At 39.2% G+C, this 18,953-nt stretch overlaps 2 protein-coding genes across 2 annotated transcripts in view; both read left to right on the top strand.

Annotated features, from left to right (window-relative positions):
* The window catches only part of LOC143031856 (uncharacterized), a 66,874-nt gene extending 62,498 nt beyond the window's left edge, over positions 1-4,376 (top strand). Inside the window, exon 3 of the mRNA XM_076196205.1 lies at positions 2,165-4,376. Coding sequence (XP_076052320.1) covers positions 2,290-3,837 — 1,548 coding nt within the window. The 5' untranslated portion in view covers positions 2,165-2,289 and the 3' untranslated portion in view covers positions 3,838-4,376. The remainder of the gene's footprint in view (positions 1-2,164) is intronic.
* LOC143031858 (uncharacterized) overlaps positions 1-18,953 on the top strand; it is a 46,116-nt gene that overhangs the window by 6,490 nt on the left and 20,673 nt on the right. The window lies entirely within an intron of this gene.

Here is an 18,953-nt window from a genome sequence, read left to right as displayed (position 1 = left end):
CACTACCCTTCCTTCTATTTCCTCCTGTCCTTCTTGTTCCACACACCATCCTTGCACACTTTATGACTCCCTCCTTGAACCATCCCCATTCCTCCTCCACACCCAGCTCTACTCTACCCTTTATTCCCTCCCACTCCTCCTTCAGCTTCTTTCCGTACTCCTTCTCCTTTTCCTTTTCATTCAAAGAGTTCACTCTAAGAACCTCCCTACCTTTTGTCCCTTTCCTCTTTCTCCATCTATCCTCCACTCTCAACTTACCTTCCACCAGAAAATGATCTGATATTCCCCCACCCTCTCCCCTTAGCACATGTACATCCTTAACTCTTCCTATCATAATCATATTCACCACTACATAATCCATTAGCGCTCTATCTACCACCCTCTCCCATGTGTACTTATGCTTGACTTTCTTCCGAAACACTGTATTTGCTATCAGCAACTCTCTTTCTAGACAGATTTCCACCATCAACTCTCCACTATGATTCTTTCCTGGAACTCCACATTTCCCAACCACTCCATCGATTGGACCATTTCCTACCCTAGCATTAAGGTCTGTTAGTACTATTACATTGACATTTCTTCCTAAATCCTCTATGCACTCATCTAAATTTATCCAAAAGGCCTCCCTTTCTTCTACACTCTTCTCACTGCCAGGCCCATATGCACTTACAAAAACCCACATCTCCTTCCCCAGTTTCACCTTCATCCACATTATCCTTGAGGAAACCTCCTTCCACTCCACCACCCGTTTACCTATCTCTTCACTTACTAGAATGGCCACCCCTTCCCTCCCTCGCCCTCTCTTCACTCCTGATAACCTCCCACTTACACTCCCAAACTTACACTCACCCTTCCCTTTCAACTTAGTTTCACTCAAAGCCAACACATCCATCTTTCTTCTCACAAACATACTACCTATCTCTTCCCTTTTACTCTCATCTGTACCACATTCACACACATTAAAAGACCCAAACCTTAAGGTGCTTGTCCGAGAACTTCCAGCCCCTCTTATGCCTTCTCTTTTTCGTTTAGGAATGTCCCCTGTGGGGCTACAAGGAGAAGGATGCCTAGTCCCAATCCTCGTCCCTTTCTTCTCGCCTCTTACGATCCAAGTGGGAATACTTGGTGGCAGTATTCTTTTCCCCCATCACAGAAAAAGAATACTCAGAGAAATGGTACAGGACAGTAAGAAGGGGTTGGAGGACAGCATAACGGAGGGACAGTCGTAGTATAAAAGTGTCATCATTTCTCTATGAGCAGAGTTTTCCTCTATCATAGACAAAATGATGTGTGGCTCTGGGCGCCCCATATAGACCCTAAAGTATCAGCTGCATGCTACTTTGCCACAATAACAAGTAGCCAATACCCCAGACGGTAGTTTTTACATTTGTTTAATCGTTCATTTTTTCTCATTCTTTTCTTTTTAATCTTCTTTTGTATGAATTGCTTGTTATCTTAATTTGTTGCACTTTGGTTAATGTATTTGTATATTTTCGTGATACTCCAAAAATATTAGCAAGTATGAATCTATATTGTAAGGTTTAAAAAATAGTGCCATTCACCATAACCTTGAAAATGAAATATTGTGTTGATTTACAAGATTGCTGTGGGGGTACTCCTACTGTGCTCCTTGTCTTTGTATTTGATGAAAGTGAGAGGTGAATCTAACCTAACCTATAAGTAATTTACTTATCACGCTGAGGGTGAGAGGGTTCTTCGACAAACGGAAAACAAGTGATTTATTGTAAAAATGAATATCAGAATCTCATGAATCTCTCCAACATTGATTTTTGACATCCTTGATTGATGTGTGTGTGTAGTGGTCCTCAGCAAAAAATTGTGCAAGTATTTCTTGTTTCCAGCTGTGTTGTATCCTGTATCATACATTGATTTCTTTTTCTTGTGGGCTCTATCTCTTTGCATTATTTGTTCAGTCTTTCACTTTATTATTTCCTGAATAATTTTGACTACTCCATATTTTTTTTAGGATTTGTTCAACCTTCCATTTCTTACTTCTTCCTTTAAACTTCTTGTTACGAAATGTTTATTCCTTTCCCTGATTTTATTTTGGTTAATGCCCCACTCTACTTATACTCCTTGGTGTCACTCCTATTGCATTCTTTCAAAAACTTAGTTGTTATACTTATTACATATTTACTTTCAGGGTGAGAGTGGCTATCAACAGTTCCTGGGAAAAGATATCCGAAGATTCCCTATTTTCATCATATGAATATAATCTTGTGTCATCCGTGGCACAACTATCTTATGAGTCATCTTAAATAACACACAATGACCCAAACTAGAGAGAAACCTTTTCAATGTGACCTGTGTGATGCAGTTTTCTCGACAAAGAGTAAACTTAAACGACACGTGGTGACCCACACTGGAGAGAAGCCTTTCCAGTGTGATCTATGTGATGCAACTTTCACACAAAAGAGTCACCTCAGGTATCACATGATGACCCACACTGGAGAGAAGCCCTTCAAGTGTGACCAGTGTGATGCAGCTTTTGTAACAAAGAGTGATCTCAAACGACACATGTGGACCCACACTGGAGAGAAGTCTTTCCAATGTAACCTGTGTGATGCAACTTTCTCACGAAAGAATGATCTCAAACGACACATGTTGACCCACACAGGAGAGAAGCCCGTCAAGTGTGACCTGTGTGATGCAGCTTTCTCAGGAAAGGGTGCTCTTAAATATCACATAAGGACCCACACTGGAGATAAGCCATTCAAGTGCGACCTGTGCAATACAGCTTTCTCAGTAAAGAGTTCTCTCAAATATCACGTAATGACCCACACTGGAGAGAAGCCTTTCAAGTGTGACCTGTGTGATGCAGCTTTTTCAGGAGGGACTGCTCTCAAATATCACATGGTCACCCACACTGGAAAGAAGCCTTTCAAGTGTGACCTGTGTGATGCAGCTTTCTCAGGAAAAAGTCATCTCAAAGGACACATGATGACCCATACCGGAGAGAAGCCTTTTAAGTGTGACCTGTGTGATGCGGCTTTTCCACGAAAAGATGGTCTCAAACGACACGTGATGACCCACACTGGAGAGAAGCCTTTCCAGTGTGACCTGTGTGATGCAGCTTTCTCACAAAAGAGTCGTCTCAAACAACACATGGTGACCCACACTGGAGAGAAGCCTTTCAAATGTGACCTGTGTGATGCAGCTTTTTCACTAAAGAATCATCTCAAACAACACGTGGTTACCCACACTGGAGAGAAGCCTTTCCAGTGTGACACGTGTGATGCAGCTTTCTCACTAAAGAATCATCTTAAACAACACGTGTTGACCCACATTGGAGAGAAACCTTTCAAGTGTGACCTGTGTGATGCAGCTTTTACACGAAAGCATATTCTTAAACAACACGTGGCGACCCATACTGGAGAGAAACCTTTCAAGTGTGACCTGTGTGATGCAGCTTTTTCATGGAAGAGTTCTCTCAAATATCACATGGTGACCCACACTGGAAAGAAGCCTTTCAAGTGTGACCTGTGTGATGCAGCTTTCTCACTAAAGAATCATCTCAAACAACACGCGTTGACCCACACTGGAGAGAAGCCTTTCAATTGTGACCTGTGTGATGCTGTTTTTTCACGAAAACACATTCTTAAACAACACGTGTTGACCCACACTGGAGAGAAGCCTTTCAAGTGTGACCTGTGTGATGCTGGTTTTTCACGAAAACATACTCTTAAACAACACGTGGCGACCCATACTGGAGAGAAGCCTTTCAAGTGTGACCTCTGCGATGCAGCTTTCTCACAAAAGGGTAGTCTCAAACGACACGTGGTGACCCACAGTGTGAGAGAAGCCTTTCAAGTGTGACCTGTGTGGTGCAGCTCTCTCAGAAACAAGTAAATTTAGATGTCATGTGGCGACCCATACAGGAAAGAAGCCTATTCAGATTTCACACGGAGGACTTATTTCAAACGTCACGTAATGACTCACATTTCCTCACGGAAAGATGATCTCGTGTATTGCATGATGGCCTACGCTGGCGAGAGGCCTTTCCAGTGTGACCTGAGTGATATGATTTTCCTGTATGATTCTACATTCAGCTATCAAGTACTCACCCACTGTTATCAAGCAGTTCAGTTTGGTTGATGGGTTATTACATTCATACTGCCAGTTGTAAATCTTAACTGGTTTACTCACAGTTGTGAAGTTATTTGAGTGTTCCATTAAGTGCACGAATGTTTTTGCACTTACGAAAAACGCCGAAGATATTAGAAAATTGTGCAACTGATGGATATAGATATCTGTATGTCATGACGGAGTTCTGTTTACCCTAGCATTGTGTAAAGTCGTTTGGAGTGTATGCCATAGTTATTTGTAATTTGTATTACCGTAAATATATCTTCGGTAATATATTCAGTAGTGTTTGATTTATCCTATGAGACACAACTCCCACACTTCAATAAAGTCTCTCCAAGAGTGATATAAGATATATGATGAATTGTTCATTGTTGACGAAGAAGAAATCTAATTTGTTTGCTGAACTTTGTTATTGCTTGTACCAGGAAGATTTTCTGTAGTATATTTGATTGTGCTTGTTCTTCATGGTCTGATCATTTCTGAAATATATCACGACGCCTTCATGACTTATGTTTTTGTCCACTCTATAAACTGTAGTTGTTAAAGGATTTTTCTGCGTGTAACACTATCTTTAAGCAAGCCTGTTAGGGTAATGTACGTTGAAGCTACCTCAATGGTGAGTTTTTTTTTCTGGGAATTCATTTTAGTTGGGTTATTGTGGTTATTATCGTTATTTCTAATCTATTGTTTTTAATTAATATACGTCCAAGAAAGGTAGACGTACTAATCTAGAGAAAGGACAATGGCACGGTGAGTTTTTCGGTCCACAGAAAGACAACTAACAAAAATGACCTTATTCATTACTTCTCGGCACACAGCGAGAGAACCAAGAGAGGAGTAATAATTGGATTTTTTCTTATGGCATTCCGGGTATGCAGTGAGGAGCATATTGATAGAGAGGTCAAATATATTTTTAAAGTCTTCACAGATCTCAGGTACCCGGAAGGAATGTTACACAGCTTGAGAAAAATAGCACTCAGAACATTGGATAAAAAGGATGAGGTTAAGGAAGATAAGGAAGGTGACTTCATTGTGGTTCCCAGTTCCAACACACGGAAGAATTAGAACACCTACTACGCAACACAGGATTGAAGATTGCCAGCTCATCCAGCATGAAAATTGGCGAAATAGTGAGAGGTAAGGAGAGAAAAGACAACATCACTAATAGCGTGGTATACAAAATACCATGTAGCAGCTGTGAACTGAGCTACTTTGGAAAAACTGGGAGAGGTCTAGGCAAGCGAACATACGAACACACAAGAACGACCTAAAAGCCCATCGCACTTCCAGCGCATTGGTGGTTCATGTGGACCAACTTGGACACCTTCCCAACTGGAGCGGGGTAGAGATTTTACAACAGGGGTTAGAAAAGAAAAAGAGGAAACTAGTTGAGGCAGCATATATAGCATCTCAGCCTTGCCTTAATCACAGGGACGGATTCATCAAACTGTCTCAAATGTCCGGACGACTCATCCGCCGGGAGATGAGGAAACAAGCGGACTCGATTGGCGTGGGTTAGCAGGAACGCGGACATGAACGCGTGTATATATATGTTGATTTTATGCTTATGTACTCATACTCTGAAGAAGTCCTGTTAAGGACGAAACGTCAGTAAATTTACACTCCAACATTACTCGGTGTTTATCTCACCACCCTTCCACTCATTCTGTCGTCCTTCTGTCCAATATATATATATATGTATATATATATATATATATATATATATATGGGTTCGACTACTTGGAACGATTACCGCCATTGCAAGAACTTAAGAACGGATAGCAAACGCAATGTCATCACGTCACTAATGTATATTAGTACTTCGAAATGTTAGCAAATCGTTCGATAAGGTGTGGCATGATGGACTGAAGCTCAAAATAATCCGACTACGGTTTCCAGAAGAACTAACTAGACTTTTGTGTGGATTCCTAACAGGGCGAAGAGCGAGAATAAGATTAAAAGAACACAAAAGCGAACTATTCCCCCTGAAGAGTTGTCTACCCAAAGGTATACACAACAATCCCCCCCACATACATACATACTGCAAGAGAGAGAGAAGAAAAAAGGCATAAGTAATTGCGACAAAGCTAAAGAGATTCGATGTGATGTCAGAGAAAATTGAAGTACACCTATACATTTTCTTTTTCTGCGGACCAGTAAATATACCACCCTTAACTTAAATAAAGTGGGGATAGCAACACATTGGTAGGGTCTACAAGAGGCTGTCTAATAACATTGAGTTTTCCTGGCTGCAAGTCACCTCGAGGAGACCACTCCACTTTCTGGCACTGTTCATTATCAACCCAAATGTCCCATAGGCAAAGAAAACATGAATACTTGGTGTATACACCCTGTAATCCAAGTAAGGCGATAATTTTAAAATCACCACAAACATCCCATAACATGTTATATTTTTGTATTTAACATAAACTTATTAATGAGCAACACTGTTAGATATATTTCATTACTATAATAACCAGTTGATAAGCGTAGAAGCATTAAACCGCTTGAATCATGTAATGATTAAGTAAAGTCCAGATTTATCAAATTTATATTCTTTACTGGGGGCCATATTGGAAAATGACCGCCAGTTTCTTAATGGGCAGATTTCGAGATGACCCCATATCTGAAACTCTTCATAAGGGTAGCCTAACATTCTATCATATTTCAAGCTTTTAACCCAATTTGAACAATCGCATGGTAGTCTGTCACTTATCCGCTCGGAAATCCACTCTTATAAACTCTCATTCTAATAGAAATATGAACATCACGATGGTGAAATCGACTGGAACATTTATTTTTTTATTTTTTATAATGTCTAAAAAGGAGTTGGATGGAAAAGATACTTAATGCATTGCATTCTGACGACGCCGGGCGACAAATGTTTACATTCATCTTGGCGGGCCGCCACTTCGTATTCTACAAGTCCACTTGGTATGAATCGAATATAGATAGATGCTTTTTAGTATGAACAGTTATTTTGTATATATCTAAAAGAATTTTTGAGATTCCTAGGACATCTGTGATGTCCAGAAGTGGCATAGAATTTAGAAGCACAACAAACACGCAGGTAATAAATGTTATTAAGGAAGGTCGTCAAGCGTGTGCATGTATTGTGTGGTAGAGGTTATTTTCCTTGTCTGCTCATCCCTTGATGTTGCCTGGTTTCATGATAGTCCTGATCGAATATGGGAACTTCCGATTTGGTAGGCAGGATGTAGTCTTGTCAAAACGCTCATCCATTGCATGATACAAAGCCACAAATTAGGGAATACGTTTCTAGGGGTAATATATTCTTGACAGCTTCTTTTCATTACAATGGATGCAGGTTGCAGAAGTATCATACATTATTTGTGGGTGGAATACTTCAAATGCATGCAGTGAAATGTCACTAAAAGAACCAAAGCTTCACAAAATATTCGTAATTTGTTTTGGAAGGTTCCAGGAGCAGTCATTCACCATAACCTAACCTAAAAAAAAATGCTTTATGTTGTATTCGTGATTTACTAGTAAATTTGCCATGGGCATGAACAGATTGTAAATAACCATAACTCGACAAACCATTCCTACCATGCCCCTTGTTTTTTGTAGTCGATAGGACAGAAGGATGGGAGGGGGGGGGTAGTTTAACCAAACCTAGCATTGGTAAGGTTCTGTCGTTTTGTTTTGTTTTCTCACTCATTAGATAAATGATTAATATCTTATAATTTCACTGATGGGTGCGTGGTGCTTCTTGTGCCAAAATTCACTTGTTTACTCGCCAATTATGTGGGTCTGCAACGGGGTTGTGTTGCTTAGACGTTTCCTGACAAATGGAAGTCAATATAGAAAATGCAAGAATCATTGATTTATGACATCCTTGATTATTGAGTGGGTGGAGACACCTGCGAAAATGTTACCAATGTTTCTTATTTCCAGTGTTCTCTGCTATTGTATCTTTCATCATACTCTGATTTTAATTTCTTTCTTGTGGCTTCTTTCTCCACGTAATATTTATTGATCCACTCCTGTGCCTTATTATTCCCCTGTTAATTTTCACTGCACTAGTCTCCTAGAAATTTAAATATTATTTTGATTTACGAGTAAAATTGCTGCAAAGCACAAATATTCATGCAGATCGCATGTAACTCATTTGAAGTGGTTTCCACTTCCACCATGGGCCTTGTTGTCGTTCTTTTGATTGCCTGTCTGAGCAGCTCCATCTCCCTAAGCAATGCCATGGCCGGAACGGGATTTTCCCACAAATGCTTTACAGAGAGTATGTTGTGTTGTTTGCATGCGTGATTGTGTATAATGCAGTCTTCCATTAGGTGTTCAACAGTATGGGGTGAAGTATTACATCCTGGGTAGTTGTCCACATTGCGGTCTTCCAGTATTTTTTGGTAGCTTAGAGGGGCTGGGTGGTAGCCATACTGCAATTTGGCCAGGTGGACTCTATCTTTTCGTGTGAGAGAGGATTCAGAGGAGTGGATATCAGAAGGTCTGGCATGCAGCAATGTGTTGTCATCCTGGCTCACATCTCCATTTGCCGCTATCACCTGTCTCCGTGGTATAGGATAAATAACATTTATCATTGTTATTTATTATTTTATCATTGTGTGTGTTATTACTCGTATTTATCTATAAGTTGTGTTTGTTTTGTGTAATTCAAGTTATTTTGGGGATTATTTCGTATCGCTAGAACAGATTAATTCTATTTTCTTTAATTTAAATGGGAATAACTTTTGAGATACGATTTTTTGACACACAACGGCGGTCACGGTATCATTGTGTGTATATATATATATATATATATATATATATATATATATATATATATATATATACATATACATATATGTATATATATGTATAATAAAATAAAATATTTTTAATCCTTTTTAAGTGTCTGTTTTGATTTGATAAGCATAACTCAACAAACCTAGCTATAAATAAAGGGTAGGTAAGGTTCGGTAGACAACATTATTCATTTTCATTCTAATATAATAGACGTAAACAGTTTAAAGTTCTATTGATGGGGTTCTGGTACTATTTCTACCAAAATGCACACGTTTACTCGACAATTTTGTGTGTGTGGGAGCAGGATCGGAGGTGTTCCCTGACAAATGGAAACCAATAAAAGATTTACCAGAGTCACACATTGATTTCTGGCATCTTTGATTGTTGGGTGGTTGACCTCTAGAAAAAAGAATCAAGATTTATGTTTTTTTTTTTTTTTTTTTTTTTTTTCAGTAGTCTGTGCTATTATAACCTTCATCATACTCCGATTCCCCCTTTAATCTTTCTATTTGTGGTATTTATTTATCCGCTCTTCTGGATTCTTATCCACCAATTTCCATTACCTTTTACTCCTTTTTCTAGTTTCTGTGTGTCTTCATATTTTTTACATTTGTTCAATCTCCAATTTTTTTTCTCATTCTTTCCTTTTTAATCTTCTTTGGTATGAATTGTTTGTTATCTTTATTTGTTGCACTTTGGTTAATGTGTTTGTATATTTTCGTGATACTCCAAAAATATTAGCAAGTAATAAACTTTATGTAATAATGTTTAAAAACAATAGCGCCATTCACCATAACCTTGAAAATGAAATATTGTGTTGATTTACAAGATTGCTGTTGGGCTACTCCCACTGTGCACCTTGTCTCTGTATTTGATGAAAGTGAGGGGTGAATCTAACCTAACCTATAAGTAATTTACTTATCACAGAGAGGGTGGGGAGGGGGGTTCTTTGAAAAATTGAAAACAAGTGATTTATTGTAAAAATGAATATCAGAATCTCATGAATCTATTTAACATTGATTTTTGAAATCCTTGGTTGATGTGTGTGTCCTCTGCAAAAGATTTTGCAAGTATTTCTTGTTCCCAGCTGTGGTGTTGTATCCTATAATTGATTTCTTTTTCTTGTGGGCTCTATCTCTTTGCATTATTTATTCAGTCTTTTGCTTTATTATTTCCTGAATGATTTTGACTATCCCGTTTTTGTTTTTGTTTTTTCGTTTTCTGTGCAACTCCTTTTTTTTTTTTTTTTTTTTTTTTTTTTGTATCTGTTCAACCTTCCATTTCCTCCTTCTTCCTTTAAACTTCTTGTTATGAAATGTTTGTTCCCTTCCCTGATTTCATTTTGGTTAATGCCCCACTCTACTTGTATTCCTTGGTGTCACTCCAATTACATTCTCTCAAAAACTTGGTTGTCATATTTATTACATGTTTACTTTCAGGATGAGAGTAGCTATCAACAATTCCTGGGAAAAGATATCCGAAGATTCTCTATATTCGTCATATAAATATAATCTTGTGTCATCCGTGCCACACCTATCTCATGAGTCATCTTAAATATCACACGATGACCCACACTAGAGAGAAACCTTTTCAATGTGACCTGTGTGATGCAGTTTTCTCGACAAAGAGTAATCTTAAACGACACGCGGTGACCCACACTGGAGAGGAGCCTTTCCAGTGTAATCTATGTGATGCAACTTTCACACAAAAGAGTCATCTCAAGTATCACATGATGACCCACACTGGAGAGAAGCCCTTCAAGTGTGACCAGTGCGATGCAGCTTTCTCAGGAAAGGGTGATCTCAAACGACACGTGACGACCCACACCGGAGAGAAGCCTTTTAAGTGTGACCTGTGTGATGCGTCTTTTGCACTAAAGGCTTATCTCAAACGACACTTGATGACTCACACTGGAGAGAAGCCTTTTAAGTGTGATCTGTGCGATGTAGGTTTCTTAGCAAAGGGTGATCTTAAACGACACATAGTTTCACACACTGGAAAAAAGCATTTCCAGTGTAGCATGTGTGATACGTCTTTCTCGCGAAAGAGTGCTTTCAGGCGACACATGATGATCCACACAGGAGAGAAGCCTTTCCAGTGTGACCTGTGTGATGCAGCTTTTACAGAAAAGATTAGGCTCAAACAACACGTGGTGACCCACAGTGGAGAGAAGCCTTTCAAGTGTGACCTGTGTGATGCAGCTTTCTCAGAACCAAGTAAACTTAGACGTCATGTGGCGACCCACACTGGAGAGAAGCCTTTTCAGCTTTGACACGGAGGACTTATTTCAAAGGTCACGTAATGACTCGCACTTCCTCACGAAAAGTTGATCTCGTGTGTTGCATGATGACCTATGCTGGTGACAGGCCTTTCCAGTGTGACCTGATCCACTGTTATAAACTGTCAATTGAAATCTTAATTGGTTTACTCTCAGTTGTGAAGTTATTTGAGTGACCATTGGCCTATTGCATAATGTGTTTTTGCTTGTTCTTTTATTTCAAAATTCTTAAGTGTTTCATCAAGTGCATGAATATTTTTGCAATTAAAAAAAATGAAAATATTAGAAAATTGTGCAACTGGTGGATATTGATATTTGTATGTCATGATGGATACAATTCTGTTTACCTTAGTATTGTATAAAGTAGTTGGGAGTATACGCCATAGCTATTTGTAATCTGTATGATGAATTGTTCATTTTTAATAAAGAAGAAATCCAGTTTGTTTCCTCAACTTTGTTATTGTTTGTAGCAAGAAGAATTTCTGGAGTCTAGTAGATTTGATTGTAGTTGTTCTTCTTTGATACCTTCTGAGGCAGAATTTCATGGTCTGATGATTTCTGAAATATATCATGACACCTTCATGACAAAGGATTACAAAGTCGGAGCATGCCGATAGGAGACCTTTATGTCCGTAACTAGGTCAGATGTGGAAAAAAGTAATGACAATAAATAAAAACATAATGATATAGATAATAATAAATGCATAGGTATATTAAAAAAAAAAACTTGTTTATAATAAATGATGGTAAATTGACAAATATCTGATAATGTGAATCAAGTAAATAACAATCAGACATAACAAAAATGAATAATATAAAATAAATGACATTACAGCATCTTGCTTAGGTATTTATCTAAGTGATTCTTAAAGCTTTGAACTGAACTGCATTGCACTGCATCTGCATGAAGTTTATTCCATTCATAAACTACATTATTATTTGTGCCAAGAATAGCTTGTTCGTGGTGTTTAGTAGCAGTTGTGCAAGTACTTGTTCCCCCTTGACTCTTGGGACAGACCCTCTTTGCTAGGTCGAGTTGTGATATAATTTTTCTGTTCAATTTGTTGTTTTCGTGAAGTGTACATATCATTTTGTAATGGATATTAGTTTACAATTAATCTTTCTACATGTATTTGGTGGATGGCAATCTTTCCACGTGATGATCTTCGTTATGAGAACTTTTGTGTCAGATAATTTCTGATAAATATCATGACACCTCCATGGCATCTAGTGTCTCTGTCAGTGCTCTATCAAATGTAATTGTTGATTGGCATTTCTGCATCTATTATGTCATTCTACAAGTGAGTCTGGCAATATACACTAGAGCTTCCTCGACGGTGAGCTCAGAGTGTTTAGTGACTGTGTTTGTGAAATCATTGCTTTGTTATGTTGTCCTGTATCACAGCGAGCTGCCTTGCCTAGTCAGTCTCCATTTTAGCGTTTACCGTCAAAGCTAACTTGAACTTCAGCTCCAAAACATAGCGAAACAATTCCTACAATTCTACTGACTTGTCAATATTGTAAACATGATAAATCTTCTATTCATAATACAATTTTAGATATAAACAGCCTGTGTTTCTTATTTTTTAATATAATTGATTAGTTTTGAAATTTTTTAACGAACGAAACTTATCAAAATTGTACAAAATAACTGAAGATGAAATTGGTCCTCCTGATCTTTGACGTATACTGAAGACAGTATGTTAAAATCCATTTCCACATTTGTAAATAACAACACTGAGTACAGTGCTATACAGGTACGCTTAAGCAGCTTGTACATCTATACATGGATGGGGTGGTGCGAGAGGTGAATGCATGGGTAGTGGGTCAGGGGTTGGAGATGGTTAAAGAAAATGGAGAAAAGTGGGAAATAAGCCAGTTGTTTGCTGACGACACTGCACTTGTAGCAGGATCAGAGGAGGGATTGAGGAAGTTAGTGACAGAGTTTGAGAAGGTGTGTGGAAGAAGGAAGCTGAAGATAAATGTGGGCAAAAGTAAGGTGATGAGATGTACAAGGGGAGAGAGTGACAGCAGGCAGGAGGTGAGGATTAAGGGTGAAGGACTGGAGGAAGTGGGTAGTTTTAGATACTTGGGTGCGAATGTAGCAGGAAAGGGAGGAGTAGGGGTGGAGGTAGAATGTAGATTGAGAGAAGCGAGTAAATGCCTTGGTGGATTGAAATGTAATGAGAAATAGACATCTGGGAATGGATGCTAAGAGGAGGTCATATGAAGGAGTGATTGTGCCAACAGCACTGTACGGGGCAGAAACATGGAACATAAGAGAGGAAGAGAGGAGGAGTTTGAATGTGTTTGAGATTAAATGTTTGAGAGGTATGATAGGGGTTACTAGGGTAGATAGAGTGAGAAATGAGGAGAACGGGTGGAAAGGGAGCTGGGAAATAGGATTGATGAAAGAGTATTAGGATGGTTTGGACAAATGGAAAGAATGAGCGAAGAAAGATTAGCAAAAGGGGTGTGGAAGGCAGAGGTGAAAGGAGTGAATATGAGGGGGCGTCCTAGGATGAGATGGATGGATGGGGTGAAAGGGGCATCACAAAGGAGAGGAATGTCTGTTGAGGAAAGACGGGAGAGGATAGAAGATAGGGATGAATGGAGAAGGGTTGTGTATGGATGATGCTGCGATGCATGAGTGGGAGCGGGTGGGGGATGGGGAGTGAGGAAGTATTTTTGAAAAAAAATTGACGCAGCCCGAAGGGATTTCTCCCCGTCTTCTCTGTTTCTGCATGGGGGCTGGGGGGGCAGAGAAGGGGGTCGCCGAATTCATGAAGCGGCCTTGCTGTGGATGTGCTGTGTCCTGCGACACTGCTTCTGAATTAGGGCAGTGGACAGGATGCAGGCATTACCCGTCATCCAGGAGGTGCCAGGATAAGAGGGAGGGAGGAGGTTGGAGGGGAATGGAATATGTAGGGAATGGAATGGGTGGGAGTGGTTTCTCTGCCTTTTTCATTTTGGCTACCCCCCGTGTAAGGGGGGAAAAGCCGTTGGTATGTGTATGTATATACCAAAGTTGTGTCAATCTAAATCCACTGGGGTTTTATAATGCTGGAGTTTTGTCCGTTTAGAGCACTGTTTTTTTTTTTTTTTTTTTTTTTTTTTTTTTTTTTTTTTTTTTTTTTTTTTTTTGTCCATGCAGCCCTCAACTTTGCCGGTGGCCAAACCCCACCATTTCACGAAACAATCGAAGAAATCCACAAGAGAATCAACGTAGAACCTCAACATCATACACCACCGTATGTGGAATCAAACCTGGGACAAATTACTTGAAGACCCCACTACCCCAGAGCATCCGAAAGGAAACGAACGACAAGAGGAAAGAGTACAACCCCATGCGTGGTGGCCACAGAGTCTACCAAGAACCCAGACGTTACCGCCACAAGCAGTATATATTGCATCAGACCAACCTAGTGGTTAAGTTAACTGAAATGAAACTGAACAAGTAGAAACGAAAATATCCTAGCTAGCTTAGCTATTCCCAATGATTACACAAGGAGTGCCGTCCCCCTATTTCCTTTCTAACTCTCAGGCCGGTGCCCTCTTCCGACTTTTCTAGTCTCTCACCCAGTAAAAGAGAAAGAGAGAGAAGGAAGAAAAAGGGCACAAGTAATTGCGACAGAACTAAGAAGATTCAAAGTAATGTTAGACCAAATCAAACCCTTAATTGGTGAGACCAATAACACTGGGTAACACTAGTTTTGTTTCTTTAAATGTCTTTATTGTTACTAAGGTTGTTTTCTCTTCTGATATTAGAAATGTAATTGAAATTTGCATATAATCGAGATTTCAAAATATAATGTTTTATATACAAAAACAAACTATATTAAACTACGATAGTACACTATATTTAGCATATTCATTGTCTATAAATTGTAGCTGATGTTTTATCCTTGTATTTCCTTTTAAAATTAATGAAAGAATGTAAATATAAAAGCATATGATACGGAAGAGCCCACTAGAAATGCATTGATGAGCGTGACTTCTTACTGTGAACTCCTTGATCTTTACGCACCAGTAACCATAGCCTCCCATCATAGCAGTGTCTCATCGTCCTTGGTATCTTTTCTCCATTGCAGTAATGTCCTAATGGAACTTCTCAACATGCTCTTCAGTCACTCCTTCCAAGTTTTCACGAAACATTCCAAATGTGAATGCAAAAAGTGCACATTTAATGACATGCTACATCCTAAGTTCTTATAGCTTTCCAAAAGCTTTGCTACATCGAGTGGCTTGTGGCTTGGGTCTTTATTATTAGCAAGGAATCCATGAACTCTACCTCGAAATGTACACCACGACTCGCTTTCGACAGTACTCATTGCATTTTCAAGTTGCATTGACTTCAACACTCTCCTTACTTGCGGACTAGTAAATATACCACCCTTAACTTTGGCCTCTGATATTTTTGGAAAGAGTAGACAAATCTCTTGAAATGCTTTTCTACTATGAAATAATGATTTTACAAACTGATCAAACCAAGATTTATATGAAGTGAGTACAGCAACACTTTGGTAAGGTCTACAAGAGGCTGTCTAAGAACATTGAGTTTTCCTGGCTGCAAGCCATCTCGAGGGGGCAACTCCACTTTCTAGTAGTGTTCATTATCAACCCGACTACCCCATAGGGAAAGAAAACATGAATACTTGCTGTATACACCCTGTAATCCAAGTAAGAAGGCGATAATTTTAAATTTACCACAAATATCCCATGAAATGCTATATTTATATATTTTTAACATTAACTTAGTAATGAGCAACTCTGTTAGATACCTTTCATTGCTACAGTAAACAGTTTATAAGCGTGCAAGCATTAAACCACTTGAAACATGTAATGCTGAAGATAATGTCCAGCCATGCCGGCCATGTTGGAAAAAGACTGCCAGTGTCTTTATGCGCAGGGTTCGAGATGGCCCCTTATCTGAAACTCTTCATAAGATTGGGACTCTAGTCTAACGTCATTCTGTCATATTTCATGCTTTTAACCCAATTTGAACAATCACATGGTATTTTGTCACTTATCCGCTCGGAGATCCACTCTTATAAACCCTTATTTTCATAGAAATATGAACATTACCATGTTGGAATCGACAATTTATGAAAGGGAATGGGAGGACTAGGAAAATTACTTCACCCATTGGATTTTGACCTTACATGCCAGGCGATGTACTCGTATGCAGGGTTGCCAGATTACTGAAGCAGAAAAAGGCCAAAGGCAACCAAAAAATGAGTCCAAAAGGCCAATTGCACTACAGAAAAAGGCCAAAAATATGCAGTAAAAAGGCCAAATATTTAATTATTCCGCTTCTCAATTCACCAAATACTATACTGTTTGTACTGAGCACTGAGCTCTGGTGGTTTACTGGATTGGCGATCTGTGTACACAAGCGCTACGTAGTTCGTAAGTCCTCCGCCTGGGCAACGGGTGATGCAGTGGCCGCCATATTGGTCCCCCTATGATTATATTGCGTACGAACTTAGATGTTCTAAATAGCTCAGTGGTGCCAAGTAAAAGATCATATGCACACAATGAATTAATGGTTCTTTATTTTTCATAAACAGTATATAAAAAATAAGTCAAAAGTATGATAATTTGTTTCATAATCCTTTTTAATGAGAAACATTTTTTTTTTTTTTTTTCAGCATGTAAGTTTCATGGTCATTATTTCCACAAACAATATAAAAAATATAATCCTTTTCATGAGCAACAAAAAATAAGTCAAAATTATATTCTGCATTATAGCACCAGACTTTGGTAAACAAGGAAACATAACCAGTGTTCAAACATAGTCAATCACATCATCACATACATCATATTCATCTCCATACATATTTGCAGATGAAAATAAGCGGTACATATCAGGTGTGACCACAAAATTCCTGCAACACAAACCTCTGAAGTGCAGATGGGTTCTAATGCGAATAATGGCATCTAGGGTTCTTGTGCTCAGTCTGTTTCTTAATTTTGTTTTAACTATTGTAGTATGAGAAAATATGCGTTTAACAAGAGCATTGCTAACTGGTGTGACAAGACAGGACAATGCATATGTTGCTAGGTCTATAAAAGATTTGTTACCTAGTGTATCATAGCAATTACCTACTCCTATCCAGAACTGAACAGAGTCATCTGGTATTTTTTGTCAAATACTGCCTCTTCAACCCAGTTTACATGTAATACATTCCTATACTGCTGTTCAATGGCATTAGATTTATGTGTTCGTAAGGTAGGGAATGGTAGATCCTTGTATGACACCCTTGCTGTTTGACTCAAAATTTTTGATGGGTCAAGACTACTGAGACCCTTGTGTATGTTCCTCGTAGGAGGCAGACGTTTCTCAGCTTGCTTGATGGCCTCCACGAGAAAGCTGTAACATCGGGCCTTGACGCCCTGAACTTTCGTTTCACCACTAACTTGATGCATCTCGATATACCTCTCCACTTCCATGGCAAAGCGAGCTCCAAAATCTACTTCGGATATAGCTAATTCACTTTCATCTGGGCTCAAAACTCTTGCCCGTAGACTATGATGATGTTGAGCAAGCTCACCTTCCATGCTCTGAGGATCGGCATCCGTGGCTTGAAAATATGAGTTGACGCCTTCAAACTCCATAACAATGGGTGTGACACAGTGAAAATACCAATAGTTGATTGGGTCATTTAGGATGTCAGAAATCATACGTGCCTTATACCTGGCATCAGCTCCACTAGCCTGCTCAGCACACATGAAGTATGCCTTAAGTTCTTCCCAGTTCATCAAGATGCTGTACATTACTTTCCCGCGTGCTAGCCATCTGGTCTGAGAAGCTTGCTGAAATGGCAGCGAGGTCCCTTTCCTTTCATCAGTTGGGTCCATTATGCTAAACAATTGTTTGAAAGCTGCCCCCCTTACTGTAATCTTGGAAAACCATTTTGGTATTTCTGAAATTAAAAATCCCAAGCATGAAGGCAGCTTCTCAAATGCATGCTTCACGCACAGTGCTAGAGAGTGACAAATACATTTTACTTGCACACAATCTGGAGATTCCTGCTGTATTCGGGTTCAAACCGAGTTATTAACTCCAGTCATAACTGAGGCACCATCACTTGCAAAACCAATGCAGTTACCAAGTTTTAAACCTAGATTTGTAACAGCAGCTTTAATTAATGACTGAATAATGCTTCCCCTGTTGTGTCATTGACAGGAATAAGACCAACAAACTCTGTTACTATTCTCTTTCCCTTTTTGCTGCAGTAACGTATCGCAATGCATAAATACTTCACTGTCCCAACATCGGTTGACTCATCTACTAAAAGGGCAAATTTTTCTCCTAGATCCTTCTTCAGTTCTTGTTTAAGGGTTGGGGACACAACTTCCGTAGTCAGTTTGCTACATTTAGTTCTAAGAAGATTGATTTTTCCTAAGATGCTACCTTTCCTTTTTTTTTTTTTTTTTCATCATTTCACCAATGTGGTCCACAGAGGAAGTTGAGCAATGGCAGCAGACTGCAACAGCAAGTTCCAATTCTGCCTGTTTGACATCGTTGGGTGTTGTTGACTGAAAATTGATTGGTGGTGCAAGTGCTGGTGTACTGTCTTCTTGTTGTGTTTCTCTGATTTTTCATGGTTTTGTAATGAGCACATTTTGGGGTTCAGATTACAGTGACATAGCTTACAATGTGCCTCACCAGAGCCATCAGGTGCATATTTCACCAACATAAACTTTTTCTCCCACTCAGCTCTGTACCTCCTGGCACTATCATAACTGCAGTTCCACTTCGGCATCTTAGGCTATTGAAGATTGC

The sequence above is a fragment of the Oratosquilla oratoria genome, chromosome 12 (genome assembly GCF_046742065.1).
Source record: "Oratosquilla oratoria isolate Oo_2021 chromosome 12, ASM4674206v1, whole genome shotgun sequence".
Classification (NCBI taxonomy): Eukaryota; Metazoa; Arthropoda; class Malacostraca; order Stomatopoda; family Squillidae; genus Oratosquilla; species Oratosquilla oratoria.
Note: the sequence above shows the minus strand (reverse complement) of the source record. Positions and strands in the feature narration are given on the sequence as shown.